This window comes from Cylas formicarius, unplaced genomic scaffold (assembly GCF_029955315.1).
Source record: "Cylas formicarius isolate icCylForm1 unplaced genomic scaffold, icCylForm1.1 PGA_scaffold_6__28_contigs__length_40554024, whole genome shotgun sequence".
Classification (NCBI taxonomy): Eukaryota; Metazoa; Arthropoda; class Insecta; order Coleoptera; family Brentidae; genus Cylas; species Cylas formicarius.
Window position 1 is genome coordinate 38,844,082 of NW_026844347.1, and position 18,265 is coordinate 38,862,346.

Sequence of the window (18,265 nt, forward strand, 5' to 3'; positions counted from 1 at the left end):
AATCTAAAATAAACATCGATGCACTATGGGACCCATCGATAAGGCAACTATATGAAAGGAGACTGAAAGAAAAAATCCAACTAAACAAAATAAAAGAAGAGGATAGTATAAATGCTTCCTGGGAAAAACTGAAGACCAACATTAAAGAAGCCGCATATGAAGCTCTAGGTACCCGAACAGTAAAAATGAATAATAATAACACCAGAACTCCATGGTTCCGCCCAGAAATTAAGGAAAAATGTAAAGAAAAAAAAATAGCGTACCTCACTTACAGGACTTTACGAACACCAGAATCCTACGAAATATATAGACGAATCCGAAACGAAACAACAGCATTAGTAAGACGAACAAAGGACCATCACTGGGAAATTTTTTCAAAGCGAATGGAGGAAGACTTCTATGGACTCCAAAAGCAAATTTGGCGATTTATTAGAACCCAAAGAAAGGAAGTGAACGAACTAGTCGAAACAAATCAGATAACGAAGGAAACCTGGGTTAACTACCTAACCGAATTGTATGAACCAGAGAAACCTGAGATTGAACTGAATACACCCGAAATAGTGACGAATCGCAACGCAGAAATTGAGGTAGCCGACGTAGCTGCAGCTCTTCAAAAACTAAAAAACAGGAAAAGTCCAGGTAAAGATGGTATCCCAAACGAGTTACTTAAATATGGTGGCCCGTGTCTTGCACAGCAGCTAACATCCCTCACTCGGAAAATTCTCTACCAACATAGAATACCCGATGACTGGCGAACTAGCATCACTATCCTTATGTTCAAAAAGGGAGATAAGAAAGTACCCTCAAACTACAGAGGTATAAATCTCTTAAGCACTGCACTGAAACTTACAACAAAAATTATAGCAAACAAAATCAACAACTTAACACCCTTAGCCGACGAACAGCAAGGATTCAGATCGGGCAGATCATGTACAGATGCGGTTTTTGTCATAAGACAGATAACAGAAAAATCAATTGAATACAACAGACCGGCATACATGTGTTTTATTGATTTGGAAAAAGCGTTCGATCGAGTGCGATTAAGAGACGTTTTACACCTCCTTTACAACAGACAAACTCCACACAACCTCATCAAAACGATAGTAAATATATATGAAGCAAACCAGATCGAAGCAAAAATAAATGGGATCCTGACTGAACCAATAGCAGTGGGCCGAGGTATCCGACAGGGAGACTCCCTGAGTCCCCTTCTCTTCAACATTATCATGGACGAAGTAATAAGAAATGTACGATTACTGAGAGGATACAGAATGGGCGACCATGAAATCAATATTCTGTGCTACGCTGATGACGCCGTACTGGTGGCTGAAAGTGAAGACGATCTGCAACGACTATTACATCGATTTAACTGCACTGCCAAATCACTTAATATGATAATATCGGCCCAAAAAACTAAATGCATGACAACATCAAAAACACCATTAAGATGCAAATTAGAAGCTGAAGGCAAAATCATCCAGCAGGTAATGAAATTTAAATATTTGGGCATAGAAATCTCGGGTTATGGTGATGTGGAGGCAGAGGTCAGAGAGCAAACAACAAGGGCAACAAGAATAGCAGGATGCTTAAGCGACACAATTTGGCGAAATAAAAACATTAAAATCGAAACCAAATCGAGAATTTACAAGGCAATAGTAAGACCAACCATGACATACACCGCAGAAACCCGACCAGACACAGCGAAAACTAAACAATTACTAGAGACAACCGAAATGAGGATACTTCGTAGAATAACTGGAAAAACGCTCTTGGACAGAGAGAGGAGCGAAAATATAAGACGAACATGCAGGGTGGAAAACGTTAATGCGTGGGTATTGCGTAGAAAGAAAGAATGGAACGAGCATATTAGTAGAATGGACAACAGAAGAATAGTCAGAATTGCACGCGACAAATCACCATTGGGTCGCAGGAGCTTAGGTCGCCCCCGAAAACGATGGAGTGACAACCTGGCAGTGGGATAGGCAGAGACGACGAAAATGAACAGGCAATTTGCCTAGACTAAAGTAGGAAGAAGAAGAAGGCGTTAAGTTCATATACCATATACCGGAGTCGGAACCTTTTGGAAGAACTGATTTTTCCGCCTCAGAAAGTTGGTGCGGTTTTTTTAAAGTTTTTGAATTTGATTCTGGGTAACGAATTATGTTCGAAAGGTTGTCGAATTCGAATGGATGTGATGAATTCGCTCTCGAAGTAAAGCAAATGTAGATTTACGAAAGATTTTATATGCGGGATGATTGACAACAGGTGTGTAATTATCGAAAATTTTTATGTATTTACTGTTATCCTCACGCTTTTTTTCGGTAACAACGACGCTAATTTTTAATTAATTATTTTAATTACGCATGGGGGGAGTTAAGTACGAAGCTGGTGTTAAGCGCGATTAAATAAATGAATTAATTTGGTAGTCGGAGGGGTGGTGGGGGTGTAGTAAAACGGGACTTACCGGCAATCTGGAGGCGCCGCGGGGCAATGCGAAGAGACCGGAAGGGTATAATCCGTACCGATCATCTTGATTTCCCCCTTTTAACGGCTGCCGCGCTAGCAGGGTGTAATTGCCCTCGGCGTCCCCATTTTCGTCTATGTACACCATGTAACTGCCGAAAAAATCGGGTTTTGAAAAGGCCGTTTTACTATTTCGAGGACTCGTGGTGCCATCTATATGTTCCTAAGTTAGAAACTACCAACGCTAGAAAAGGAAAAGTTATTTATTTGGGTTACTCCTTCTATGTTAATTGTTCTAAAATTCGAAGTGCTGAACTTATCTGATATTCATCCTTCGGGCAAGAATTTAATAATAATAATAATAGTAATAGAAATGTTAGTAACGGAATTAAATGTATTACTTGGAAATTGTAGCGTGATAGAAGTATTAGTAACGGAATTAGTGGTTATAGGAATCAGTAGGTATTAAAGGTAATAGTTGGGGAATTACAGCGTAACGAATTTAGTGAGTGTTAGTTAGGAAATTAGATCCTAATAGCTGTACAACTAACGGACTTAATTTGCAGTACTAGTATTAGATGAATTACCTAGGAAATTAACCTAATTGCAGATATAGTAGCGGAATTAGTGGTTATTAGAGGAATTACTAAAGATATTAGTAGGTATTTGATGTATTAGCTGGGGAATTACCGTAGTAGAGGTACTAAAAGCGAAATTAGAGATTAATCGAATAATAGTAACGGAGGTAGTGGGTAATAGTAAACCGATTAGTGGGTATTAATTAGGGAATAAGATGGTAATAGAGGTACCAGTAACTGAATTGGTCGGTAGTAGGGGTTATTAGTCGCATTACCACAGATATTATTGGGTTGTTCGGAAAGTCATTTCGTTTTTTTTTTGGGGAACATGAAAGACAGTTTTCGTATAATGAATAAATATTTTATTAAATTATGTATTGGCCATTCTGGTCCAACACCTTTTGCCATCTTTCTGGCAGTAACATAATTCCCCTCTCATAAAAGTTTTGGTCCTTGCTGGCAAAAAACTAGTTCAGGTGGTTTTTGACATCTTCATTTGAGGTAAAGGTTTTGCCCTCCAAAAAATTTTGCAGTGACCGGAACAAATAGTAGTCGGAAGGCGCCAGATCTGGAGAATATGGTGGATGTTGCAGTACGTCCCATTGAAGCTGTAAAAGTTTTTGGCGGGTGACCAAACTTGTGTGAGGTCTCGCATTATCCTGGTGGAACTCTACACCCTTCCTGTTGATTAATTCGGGCCTCTTCTCTTTAAGTGAATCATTCAATTTGTCCAGTTGATGACAATAGACTTCTGAATTAATCGTTGTATTGTCCGGCAAAAGCTCAAAAAAAAACGATTCCTTTGACATCCCACCAAACGGAGAGCATCACCTTTTTTTGGTGAATGTTGGCTTTTGACACGCTTTGAGCCGGTTCATCTTTTCCGCTCCATGACCTCTTGCGTTTAACATTGTTGTATACAACCCATTTTTCGTCCCCAGTAATAATCCGCTTCAAAAATGGATCATTTTCTTGACGTTTGAGGAGCGAATCACACACGTCAACGGGACGACACAAATTTCGCTCCGTAAGGACATGGGGCACCCACACATCGAGCTTCGAGGTTAAGCCCATGCCTTTCAAATGGCCATAAACAGTCGAATTCGACAAATTTAATCTCTCACCGATCTCTCGTGTGGTTATTCGCCGATTTGCATCAACTAATGCCTTTATCGCATCTTTGTCAGCTTCGACCGGCCTTCCAGACCGTGGTGCATCTTCGACATCAAAATTGCCGTATCGAAATTTTGCAAACCAGTTCTGGCACTGGCGTACTGTTAACACGCCTTCTCCATACACATCCATTTTTTTCTCGCTTGGACAGCATTTTTACCTTTTCTGAAGTAAAAAAGTAAAATATGACGAAAATGCTGCTTATTGCTCTCCATATTTAAAAGGGCACCAACCAAAAACTACTGCGTAGAATTAATGGAACTTTTTCACACACAAGCCTTGCAATATCAGCTCTCAAGACATATAATGGTTATGCGGCTTAAGTGTGAAGTTGGTTTCGAAAAAACGTAATTGAGTCCTCTGACGGGAAAAAACGAAATGACTTTCCGAACAACCTTATAGTAAGTATGTGAGGTATTAGTTGGGGAAGGAACGTTGTAGAGGTATTAGAAGCGAAATTAGTGAGTAATCGCAAAATAACTAAAGCAATTAGTAGGTATTAGTTAGGTAATTAGGGCGTGATAGAGGTACTAGTGACATAATTAGTGGGTATTGGCGAAATAACTAGTAAGTATTAGCAATTAATATTAGTATTAGCATTATATGTATCCGTGACATAAACAATAGTAACGGAATTAATAAAGAGATTGGTAGGTATTAATTGGGAATTATAGCGTAATAGAGGTATTAGTAACCTTGATGATTATTATCTAAGGAACTATATTAATTATAATTTTAGGAATATTAGCTGGGGAATTAGCGAATTAGAAGTATAAGTAACGGAATTAACGGTTGTTATAGGAATTACTAGAGTCGTTAGCAGGTGTTAGAGGTATTAGTTGGGGAATTAGCGTAATTTAGGTATTAGAGACAAAATTAGCGGGTATTAGAATTATTTATGGCTGACTATCTAAGCGCTTACCCCATCGCGCTTCGGTAGTGCATATTTTTCAACGACTCGATTATCGCCGTACCGTTCCTAGGATCGGAACCGGAATCCATGACTTTAATCAGCGCTTCGGCGTAGACGATAACGGCGTCGTATAGATAGGCGGCCTCCGCCCGTATCTGAAATATTAATCCCGCAATTTCCATACCGTATAACGTCCGTTAATCAACGTCCGAATACCAATTTTCCCTTTCCGAAATAGGACAGCGGGTTCGGAAAATTAAACGGCGGCCTTTCCATGTACGCGTTGACCAGAAGCGTGAAGTTATCGAAACCCAGGGGACTCGACGGCACTACGCCGATATAGTTTTGGTAAGCTCGAACGATTCGCGGGTCTCGCGGGGTGGCGGAGTCTTGCAAAAGGCCCCTCAGGTACTTGGAGGGGTTCTCGGGGTCGTACTGCTCGATGTCGACGCCCAAAACTGCGTATTCGCCTGGAAACGCGGCAATTTGGGCCTCGGTTTCGGCTAACGGCTGACTCAAGAGAACTTAGTAGCTCTTATTTTGCTATTCTAACATTGATATCTTCTCTATCTTTTCTTTTTAATGTATCAGTTTGGGAAGAACAGTAGACCAAGAACCAATTTATCTTGGTAACATTTTAATTTGCTGTAACTTTTTTTTTTAGACATATCAAGGTAAAAACAATACAAAATGTTGGGTTCGTTGCCAAGTTTTTCTTCCAAGTGACGTATAAAACAAAACACCATCAATTTTCATATAAGCCTACGTCATATTTGTTTAAACGGAACATCCCGTATATTGTATTGTGACATATGGACTTAAGTTTGCCTTTTACTGTTTTGTGATTTTTATAATCTTTGAGAAGTAATGCGCTTTTAAAACGTGGCTGGTTTGGTCCTCTTTGGATATTACGTGATTGGTGTGAGACCTACCTCCATCCAGAAGGCCTTTTTCGTCCATTGCAGTTAAGAGGCCCAGATGCTCGTAGTAGTGACCGACGATGACGTAGACTGCGGGCAGTGGTGTAGTTTTGGTTAGTTTAGTAGTCACATTTTGCAAATTACTTTGATTGATTGATTGCTTTGAAACCCTAAGCTTAAAAAGTTTGCTTATTCATTTATTTCTGAAGCAAGAACTGGCATTAAATCATGACAAAATTTTTCTTTGTGATTTCAGCACATCAAACCAACCAATCAAAGAGCTTAGGTTAGTTTAGTGATAAGTTTTGACAATGCCAGTTTAGACAATTTTTTTGGGCGACAATGAAGGCTAAAGTGATAATTATCAGTAGATAGTAGCAATACCTGATGATTTTTACCTAGTACCATTTGGTGTACAGTTTCTGGCTGTTGCCAGTAACAGTCCGGTAAAACATTCTTTTAAAGAGTTATAGTACATTGGTTTTTGGGAACGACGATTTGGCCAAGATGCTAAACTCAAAGGGTAAGAACCATGTCCGGCCATATCATGGCCAAGAAATATGAGACAGTAGACCAGATTAATGACGACTGAAATTTTGTAAAAAACATATTTATACAGGATGTAAATGCGTAAAAACAAGATAAATATCAAACGGAGTGCATAATGACAATGTTATAAATTCTGTTTCAAGGTCTTCTTTTTAATTTTTGATGTATGATTTAGACGGGCACGTTGAACAGTGTATTTCACCATCTTAAGATGGATTCCTTTTAGCGTCTGTGGCTTCGTCAGGTGGCATTTCTCGATATATGTTTAGACACGGTGTTTTCTAATTTGAATGTCAATAATTAAGGCGATTTTTGGGTCGGTTTTAAAAAGAAAACTTCATCGAATATATTTTTTTAATATCTGTAACACCAAAATACCTCGTTTTTAGTTACCTACTAGCGTCTTACAGAACAAAAAATATTGGAAGACAGTTTTAATGATATAACATAACATCCTAACAACCTTTTTGAAAAAAAGGCTGAACCACATTTCTGATTGCATTGCTGCAAAGTTAGCTCCATCTGTAAATAGGATTTCTTGGTCAAACAAGGGATAATGTGCAATTTTGTCCAAAAACCATTGACAAAAATTTCAGGATTTTCTTCAACAGAATTTAAAACTGCCAGTGGTGATTGGAAAATCGACTAACCCACGATGTTTTAAAAACATCAAGCATTTGCCGGTCACTTACAAGGCAAACAAGTCTGCATCGATGACATCGCAAATTTTTGAAGAGGAGATACGGAAATGGGATGCTGAATTGAAGGGGACGAAAATATTACTTCTGTTAGATAACCGCCCTGTACATCTCTATACTCCAAATCTACGGAATATTGAATTGGCATTTCTTCCAACCAAAACAGCAAGTGTATTACAGCCGATGGACCATAGCGTAATAAAAAGTCTTAAGAGTCGATACAGGAAAAACATTTTAATGGAAATGATCGAGTTCGAAGATAAATTTTACATTAGTATACTAGATGCGGTCAACTTTATTAGTAAAGCTTGGAAAGAGGTGACACTAGAAACAATTCTACACTTCTATCGTCAGGACTTATTACCGAGACAGAATGCGAACAGGATTTGGAAGATGACCAGCCACTAATGATCGATTATTTGAAACATTAAATGTAGTTCTTAAATATTTATATAAAATGTTCCTAAGTAGATGTTAAAATGTGTATATAAAATAATTAAATATTACAGAACACATATGCCTATTGTTATTTTTCAAGTGCGTTAGAGTTTCGACTGTATTTTAATAAAATAAGTAGACAATTTAAGTAATAAATAATAATTAACGATGCGATGTTATGACTGTGCGGAAAAGAGGCATTTATTTTTGAAAACTTAACGTGCTATATATCAAAAGTTAAGACGTTTAGGACATACGTTTATATGAAGATTTCTTTTTAATACGGACTCTCGATTATCGATATTCAATTAGAAACCATCCCGTATACAAAACAAGGGCTTATTTCGGACGTAGAATAAGCCGTTATAACTTGGCCCAATAACATTCACATTTAAAATTCAAATATTTCACATCCAAAATTTTTCATACAAAATGGAAATCTGGCAACGGGGCAGGGGTCGCTTACTTCTGGTAAACTTGTGGGTTTCCTCGACAAGCTTCCGGAAAGGGTTGTCCATGTACCCGTGATGGTACGGGCTGTCCCAGTGCCGTATCGATGCGATGGTCACTCCCGATTGAGGCAGCAATTTCATCATGGCTTTCGCGACGTTGCCGAACTCATACTCTTCCGATTTGAGGTACAGGACTGTAATCTAAGGGAAGCGAGAGTGCTTACGGTTTGCCGGTGCAACTTTTTTGTGAAACGAAAGATGCGTTGGTGAGCTACCTTGCATGTCCGTTAATATTAAAGGTATCGGGAAAATAAAAATAGTTATATGGAGTTTTTTTTTGCGTGAAATTCAATGGAGTCGCTAGCTTCATCGGATTTTTAAATTTTTTGAATTATGATACGGGACACCCTGTAACATTTTATGGGCTTTCCGAATATATATAACTTATTATTTTATAGAGCTGGCTGACTCTGACCGAAACAATTAATCTGTATAACGCATTTCGCACTAGAGATTTTCGAGGTGGTACCGGATACTTACGTGAGTCCAGTTGAATTCCGTCAACACAGACGCCACGGATTTGGAAATTTGAGTGTCGGGAGGCCTCGTCCGCGCGAAAGTGGGAAACTTCGACTTGTCCGACATCGCGTAGTGCGCACAGTACTGAAAATGCGGCCCAGAGAATTTATTTCAAAAATAATTACTCATGGAATGTTTGGAAAAAAACATGATAAAAAAGTATTTCTTTTATAAAAACTTTTAACACGTAGCTGAAAGATTGACAGGTTTAAAACGTATGTTTATATAAACTTCTTTTTTTTTGGCAGAACTACAAATAAAATTGCAACAAAATTGAAAAAAATACGCAGGTACGCTTCTGAAAATATCACCGTGCGGACCTTCACGAAACGCATTACACTTACTACGCACGTACCGTTCTCGATGGTGGCGTCAGAAGTGGGATAAGCCGTGTGTGTGGGGTCAGGTGTGGGATAAAGCGACAGGGTGTCAGGTGCGGGGACGATATTGAGGGATGAACTGTACATTGGCGTGCCGATAACGCAGTCCAACAATTTTTAAGCTTTTAAGAGTCCAAGAAGAAACACCGAATTAAAAAAAATTAAAATTAAATAACAATTTGTCAATTTGTTCTTCCTCTCCGTTTACTTCGTATACTTCGTGTTTACTGGCTGCTGACCTAGTAAATGTCCCACAATTTTTAAGTCACCGCAAATCATCGAAGAGTAGAAATTTTCGTAGCATTCTTTCATTTCCAGCAACAGTTGCAGAAGAAAAAAATAGCTTCGAGGCTTCTTTTATATAATATTTAATATATTATATATTTATATTTTATAATATGTAATATATTTTCTAGATATGATATGACTTTAGTCATGGTTGGCTGGTACATTAAAAATTTTAAAAGTTATAAACAATTAAAGATGGTAAAAAGCAATGTTTAGTTTTTTGCTTATAGTTATAAAACCGATATATTTTTTTGGATTTTCAACAAGATCCTTAAAGAATAGGAAATTTACTAAAAAAAATGTTCCTCTTCCCGAAACCGTACCTCCATTATTAATAATTTTAATTTGACGTTGAAAATTGCCGTTCAGGCGCCATATTGAGGTGGCGCGCAAGGCGTCACAAGTTACAATAAAACAAATTTTAGGATAGATAAAGTAGATTTAAAAATCTAAAAAAATTATGGTATAATCTAAATATTTCAAAAAAATTCATTGCCGTTGAAATTTTTTATAATAGTTAACTTTAATTAATAATTAATTAATAAATTTTTCCGGAACTTCCTTTATCATTGCAAATTATTATTTTTTAAATAATAATAATAATTTAAATAATAATTAATTATTAAATTTATTTCTGGTATACTCGTAAACTATACTTACCAAATAAGTTACCAAAAAAAAGAAAATTCACCGTGATGTTTTTTTTTCATTTATTAACTAAGAAAAAATTTGTTTATAAAATTTTTATAAGCAAATGAACTATTTCAATATTTAGAAAAAAACTTCACGAAGAACTGTCATTTTCTGTCTTCATGTAGCTATTGTTTAAATAATTAGTTATGATTTTTTTTTAATCATTATTGGCAGTTTTCATTAACAATTTCATTGTTTATTATATTAACCATTTGTCCTAAACGAATTGTTAACTTTTCTCTTTTTTTTTTTGAAAGTTTTGAAAATTAGGAAAACGTCGTAAATCATAAATGACAGTTCCTTCATGGAGTTGTTTTTTTTAAGATCGAAATAGTCCATTTTGTTTTTTTTTACTTAATAAATGTCATTTTGTTAACATAAAAATGGCGAGTTAATAACAATTAAAAAAAAAACAACATTATGGTGATTTTTTTTTGTTAATTTAATCCACGAAGTGAAAAAAATTTTGTGCCAATTATTGAAATGTTTTTTTTTTAATTTGCAGTGATAAAGGAAATCCCAGAAAAAGTTGTTAATTAACAGTGATCTGGTTTATTAGAAAATTAACTTAAGTCAAACATTTCAACGGGAATCGGTTTTTTGATGTGTTTCGATTAAACTTTTTTTTTATTTTTAACTCAGCTTTATAGACAATAAACTTTTTTTAATTGTAACTTACTATATTTTTGTATGTATAATTCTCAACGTTAAATTAAAATTATTAATAACGGAGGTACAGATTGGGGAATTAGAACTTTTTTTTAGTAAATATCCTTATTTCTTAAGAAACTTTTTTTTTTAATTCAAAAAAGTTATCAGCTATAAGCAAAAAGCTAACCACTACGTTTTACAATGTTTAATTGCCTATAGCTCTTGAAATTTTTAATGTACCAATTTATTTATCACATAATTGTAGTAATAGTATGTTCAATTAACGACATTTCAAACACACTAACTTAAAAATAATCTCTGCCATTTTCTCTTAAACCGCGACTCGTTAATACGTACGTACGAAATCATGGGCACGTTAAAAGCGGCCGCCATGAAGGCTTCGTGCTCGCAGGTCTCCTGTGGTCCGATGTAGGCCGAAACGTTTCTGGTCCACAGTTCGGCGGTCTTCTGAACGCTTATGACTTCCACGCCGTACGTTTCGGCGACCACAAAGTTCAGCTGGTGACCCAGTTGGGCTAAACGACCCCCGTTCACTTGTTCCACCGCCAAAGATATGGCCCCCGAGATCGTCAAGCCTGGACGCGAATATTCCCGGTCACCTGCCCAACAAAACGATGTTCCGTACTTAGCGATACATTATTATTATTATTTTTGACTTTAAATGTTAGAAAATAATCTTTAATGCGAAAGTTGTAAGGCTTGACGTGAGCCAGGCCACGTCAATGCAACAAGATTATTACCAAAAGTTTCGGAATTTAAATTCAGGTAAAATTGTGGTCCGTAATAGAAAATACAGTTTAACAGTGTTAACTGCGATGTCCTCAAACTTATAGAAATCGAAGTGTTTAACATCCCTCCACATAGTTGGGCAAATTCTGTTAAACATATAGAAAATAATATAGAACAAATAATAATTAAACAAAACCCGAAAAAATTAAATTCTAAGAAAAGGACGGACCTGTTCGGCCATATTTCATTCTTACGGCTTGCCCGGGTCTTTGCTTAATTCGTATCAGCTAGTCACTTTCTTATATCTATGAACAGACTATAGCAGGTTATAACTTTTAATTTTAGACAACTTTCCTGAATAACATTTTGCTAATGTTTTTGAAATAACAGTAACACATGCAACTTTTGGCAATATTAGTTATAGCACGTTATAGTTGTTTTTTATTTTATTTTTGTATATATTTTATTAAAATTTTTATCATAATATAACATTTTTTTTTAATTTAAGTTAGCAAATACTCACCTGGCGGTCTTTGCGATCCTGTGAGGTACCCGAGTGTGAACGTTTCGCTTCTGAGGGTCCGTATTCCAAAGACGGCAACCAGCAACAGCACGAGTCTAGCTTGCACCTGCAACTTGTTATTATTGTTGTTGTTTTGTTATTATTGGCGACATACGTAATTGTTTAAATATTTTTTTTTTGTTTTTCTTCTTTTAAAACATAAAATTTTCAGAATGTATGCATAGAAATGGACAAAAAATGCAACATGCAATAGAAATTCTATAATTGTTTAACCATAGCACAAAAACAAAAATCGTAATAAAAGTTTTTTATTCATATATACACACATTGATACTTACATTTTTGACGACAATTTTGATAATTTACGTGTGGCCACAAAAAGCAGAAAACTAAATTTATTGGAAGCCATGGAGATTAACAAAATGAGACATTCAAATGTATTGCTTAACGACCAATTAGATTTAAATACCCCTCCTTTATTGAACTTAAATTCTCGCAACAACGTTAACATGTGAAAATATATAATTTCGTGAGAATCTGAAATTTTAGTTCTCATTTATTTTGTTATTACTAATTGAAAGTTTTTGACAATATTATATAATTTGACAAATAAATAAATATATGAATGAATGAATGAACAAATTAACGAACAAATAAATAAATATTTGCGAAAGGGTGCATTTATATATTAATACACATTTTAGTAAAATAAAAAAAAGATGGGCAAGTTCCCTATTGCTCTTGCGATGGACGCGCAAAGAGGTCAACGGCTGTTACGATACGACCGCCATTAGCAACCCCTTATTTCTTCCTGGTAAAATAGCCGGGGCAAATCCTAAAGTGGCTAAACGGGGGGGCTGCGGGGAGGCGGCAGAGTCCCGCGGAGTTGTGACATTAACCGCCATCGCAACGGGACACTTCGCATCAAAACAACGGAGTTGTTGCACCCCGGCGCGACTCAGAGCCTGACCTCCTTACATAACGGTTTTCGTATTGCCCTTCTTACGACGTTTTTCCGCGCCCCGACTTATAATATATCAGTATCACTATCGCTGCTCTAATTATTATTTGTTCTAAATTATTTGCAGTATGGATATACGATTCTTCTGCTTTTCCTATATGTTTAACAGAATTTGCCCAACTTTGTGGAGGGATGTTCAAAACTTCGGTTTCTATAAGTTTGATTACATTGGAGTTAACACGGGGAAAAACATTGTTACGACGAATGGCAGAATTCAGTTGGTGCCAAACATGTTCAATGGGATTAAATATACAGTGGCCTTAAAACTGTATGCCCTAGATTTTTTGCATAATTATCACAGACGTATTCCTTTTGTAGGTTAAGCTTTGTAGAACCTCAATTAATTGCTTTTTGGTATAATCTTTGTGAAAATAAATGTCGTTATTATACATGTAGTTTTAGTCTACTACTGTGATAACTTGCATTGTCCATTACAAGGACGCTATGAGGAGGAATGTTTGGAACTAGTTTGCAGTAGTACTTACAAATAAATCAGCGTTGGTGTCTTCATGGTAATCCAGAGAAGAATCTTTAATATTTTTCGCAGACAGAGAAAGTCTATTGGGAATCAACCATCTTTAGAGCCAGCATGCAAAATAGTTATTCTTTTGCCTCTTCTTGATGGCGCGTTTGTTTGACACTTATCAGTTGAGTCAACCCAACCCTTTGCCGGGGTATCATAAATGTCGAGCCAGGTTCCATCCAAGTAAATAATTGGCCTTTGTTGTTCTCTGTAAATCCTAATTTTTTCTAGATATTCCAGTCGCCATTTCCGAATTCTAGAAGATGCCATTAAAACTTGCCTTTTGTCAAATTTTTTAAATCCAAAACCCATGTGTTGAATACATTTCTGCCCACATTTAACACCGGTTTCATCTTTTTCAATTCTCCTGATTAAGATATCTAATATAAGCACGCTTTGTTCCTCGTATAACTGGTAAATTTTCATCACTTTCATCTACACTCGAGAAAATGTCAGCATCGCTTCTTTTTTTCCTCGCTGAAATGAGATTTTCACAATTTTCCATACAGTTGATGTTGGAATTTTCGTCAATGTGGCCGTTTCTTCTAAAGATGCTTGCTTGCTGGCACCACGTTCAATGAGAATCAAATAAACATTGTTTATAACTTTCTTAGTCTCAATCGAATAGTGTTTTGTACATTTGGGCGGGAGCATCTCATGAGATACACTAGACTCGCACATATTTTGCATAATTCGCACACGATTCCACACACGAAATAAGAATGATCACTAATAAACTTAAACTAAGTAGTATACCAAACCAAAGAATATTAAACACAGGTAGGTATAAAATTATTTTCTATTATGGACCACATATATTTTTGAAATTGATAATATTCGGTAGTTGACGCTAAATGGTTAAATTAAACTTTATTTAGGTTACAGTGAAAAAGGAAACGAACAGTGCCAAGCCAAATTATTATGTGGGTAGATAAGGGCATTTGCATAGGCTCAGCACTGCTCTGAATTGATAAACTGCGAATAATGTATGCGGCAGACGGTTTATTTTGAGTACTACTCGAGAAATTAATTATTAAACCTAAAATATTCTCGATTTTTTTTTGTTTAGAGCCCACAATTAATCTTATGTAACGAAATCTTTATACCGCAATCAGCAGTTTCCCAATTCATAAGTGGAGTCAAAAACTTGTCAGAATTAACTAGAAAGGCTTTTGGATTTTGGGAGAAAACAAAAAATAATAAGATTGCTTTCGAAAAATGGTGCCGGGTGGGGCAAGTTCGTAGCAAAATAAATAAGAACTAAAAGTTCAGATTTTCACGAAATTATATATTTTTACATGACAATATCATGTCTTTTTTATGATTTTATGATTTTTTAAATACCCCCCGACGCCTATCTTCGTGCCAAATTTCAGCGGGTTCGGTTAATATCGACCTCGATCCAAAATTTCATAGGTTTGGTCTGGATTTTTCCCGAAAATTTACATTTTTAATTTTTTAAAATACCTACGTTGCTCCGAGAAGGTTGAAATTTTTATGAAAGATGGAGGTCGATGAGATCTATTCGCAGATACTATAAAGTCCCCCCCTGCCGCCTCCATTTAATTGTAATTAAGTATTTTTTTAAAATTTGCAGCGTCCCACAAAAACTGTTCCCGACGGCAAACGATACAAATTGGATGAGAAAAAAATTGTTTTATTATATATATATATATATATATATATATATATATATATATATATATATATATATATATATATATATATATATATATATATATATATATATATATATATATATATATATATATATATATATTTCTTTTAATCTAAATTATATTTATATATATATTAAAAAAAGAAAACCCTTTGTAACATCAGTAAATGAAACTCATGCGGCCTTTTCAGATTCCATCATGGTATTTATTCACTTACAAAAATTGCTCCCTTTAATTTTTTATATAGAGAAGGTTGCCACATCCTTATTTAAAGCCTTAACGCACTGCTTTATCGCTCCTAACGTAATATGCAAAGCTCATAAGAGAATTGTTTGTGGATTGATAAGACAATTGCGAAGAATATTTGTTGATTCGGGGGCACAGTTTTTGGTTAGTCCTTTTTCTTAGATCAAAATAGCCTATAATTTCGTGCTTCCCGAAATGTGAGTTTTAACGTGTTGTTCCAGTTGCTTGAAAGTCTACATGCTAAAACTCACTGAGTCATTAAGCTGAGATATATCACAATCACCTCCGAGGGTATCTTCATCTATGTCAGGTTTAGAAAAACTGGTGGTATTAACTCTTCTATATATTGTTCTATTTGGTACTCTAAGAGTCGCACATAATGATCTCGAGTTAACTTTTGATTTAGAAATATCGACCACCACCACAACATACATTAATTGATTGGTTCGTGTATTTGTCTAGGATTATTTAAAGACCAAAATCGCGTATTTTGTCTATTAGAACCCTTTTTTGTGGTGAATGAGCTTCCATCAGTCCATAAAGTGTTTTTCAAAAAATTACTATTCTCATTAAGTCTATTTAGTTCTTGAGTTTTACGAAATTTAAATATTTACGAGGGCAGCGCCAAAATTTCCCTGCCTGAATATGAAAGAAACAAAATATTCTCTTTGTCTGCAAAATGAGCTAAAACAGCCTCTTTTAACTTCAACTTCGTCGTTAAACCGCCGTCCACGTAAGTCCTTTTTCAAATATCCAAACAAATAATAGTCGCTGGGGGCCATATCTGGACTATAGGGAGGATGGTCTATCTGTTGGAACCCACGCTCTAAAATGGCAGCTTGTGCAACAAGTGCATTATCGTGCAAAAGACGCATAATATTTACCATTGACATTGATATTAGTTTCTTTAAAATATATCAAAAGAATTCCTTCACAATCCCAAAAGATCGTGGCCATCACCTTTTTTGTTGAATGGCAGACTCTGAATTTTTTTGGAGGTGCTTCACCCTTACGACGCCACTCCATTGATTCTTCTTTCGATAGAGGGTCATAATATAGAACCTTCATCTCCTGTCACAATAGTTTCTATCACAGGCTTCGATTCCGACCCACAGAATTCCAAAAAAGACCGCGCACACTCGACACGGCGTTGTTTTTGAATAGCCGAAAGGTTTTTGGGAGCCCATCTTGCACTAACCTTACGCATACCTAAATGATCATGCAGGATTCGATGAACACTTGTATCAGAAAGCTTAGTAATTTCAGAGATTTCCTTGACCTTTAAACGTCGATCACTCAATACCACCTCTTCCACAATCGCAATAATATCTGCCGCTATGACATCCACTGGTCGACCAGCTCTTGAATCATCTTCAAGGGACTCCTGCCCGATTCGAAAACGTCTTGCCTAACCCTTCTTTTAACAAAAACTTTATGACTGCTCTATACTCATTTTGCGTTATGTGCGACATTTTTTCGGACACATCTTGTTTAAAATGCTGTCAATAAAAAACCATTTGGCGCAAGACTGCTGCTGCATCTATGTCAGGCCGGGAAATTTTGGCGCTAACCTCGTATATTCTTTTAAAACTGAGTGAATTGATCCCCGAAAAATAGCTCTCTCTTCACATACTCAAGTAATAGAGGAAACTGGATGTCCTTTTTTTCTTATTTTGTTTATTTAAAACATTGTGATTCCGACATACCTTTTTAGCATTTAAGACGTTACCGTTTTCTGAAAATTTTTTTGCAGCCTTGGAAATATCTGTTTTGAAGGAGCGCTGCACTCTGGTTAACGTCTAATATACTATAATATAATATAATATTTTTATTTGTCAGTCATTTTTGCCGATTTGTCAAGAAGAATAAAATATAATCGAGATAAGATATTCCATTAAACACATGTATGATATACAGGCTTATATGTCAGAAAATTGACACTGTTTTTTTTTGTACGTTACATGGAAAAAAACTTGGCTAATAAACTTACATTCTGTTTTTTTTCATTGATATCTCTAAACGTTATCGAGATAAATTGAGCGCACGGTACGTAGCCCGACCAATTACAAAAGTCACCTTACGTTTTGAACACACCTCGTAGCAACTCATATTTTTGTACTTCTGTTAAATGTAGCTTAGCCTTGTCAATTTTATTGTTTTAATTACTATCCCGCCATTTTAATTTTTGCTTTTGCCACGTTTGCTATTATCAATCTATTTTTATTGTTATTGTTAGTCCATTGGCTTATTTACGATTTTTTTTATCGCACGCTCGGTTAAGTTAAAAGCTTCAAAAATCAAATGGCGCCAAAAGCGCGTCGTCGCGTCATTAGTCATTAGCAATAAGCGGGCCCGTAAAACCACCGAAAAATGAGACACACGAATTTGGAAAATTTACCTGAACGGGGCGCGACGCTGGATAGGTCTTCGTCGCCGTCGCCAGGCCGAACTCCATCCCGTTGTTCTTTTTGAAACGGCCGTCACGAACCGCCATACGAAACGGCGTCAACTAAACGCGAAGGGGGACTTTTCTAAATTCCGAAAGCTCTTTCAGCTACGAGCGCGCGATCAACTTTGTGCGCGCATGCAAAATGGTTTTTTCTTCGTTCGACGGAAAAATGCGCACAGAATAGACAATTAGCACCGACCACGATACGGGAACCTACACGCAAACCAATAGAGAAAACTAAAAAAGAGGATTGCGGATGGATCAAGTACCTACTTCTAACTTAAATTTTTGAAGTAGGT

The 18,265-nt window shown here is 36.1% G+C and overlaps 1 protein-coding gene across 2 annotated transcripts in view; it reads right to left on the reverse strand.

The window, feature by feature from the left end:
* LOC132704144 (guanylate cyclase 32E) overlaps positions 1-17,999 on the reverse strand; it is a 47,043-nt gene extending 29,044 nt beyond the window's left edge. Inside the window, exons 1-9 of one of the 2 annotated variants that reach the window (XM_060673954.1) lie at positions 17,916-17,999; positions 12,049-12,160; positions 11,133-11,395; positions 8,725-8,847; positions 8,199-8,385; positions 6,060-6,137; positions 5,344-5,597; positions 5,137-5,282; positions 2,465-2,615 (exon numbers count right to left, since the gene is read on the reverse strand). In XM_060673954.1, the coding sequence (XP_060529937.1) occupies positions 2,465-2,615; positions 5,137-5,282; positions 5,344-5,597; positions 6,060-6,137; positions 8,199-8,385; positions 8,725-8,847; positions 11,133-11,395; positions 12,049-12,160; positions 17,916-17,972 (1,371 nt within the window). In that variant the 5' untranslated portion in view covers positions 17,973-17,999. The remainder of the gene's footprint in view (positions 1-2,464; positions 2,616-5,136; positions 5,283-5,343; positions 5,598-6,059; positions 6,138-8,198; positions 8,386-8,724; positions 8,848-11,132; positions 11,396-12,048; positions 12,161-17,915) is intronic. The other variant, XM_060673955.1, reaches the window with a different exon arrangement.
* Between the last annotated feature and the right edge of the window lie 266 nt (positions 18,000-18,265).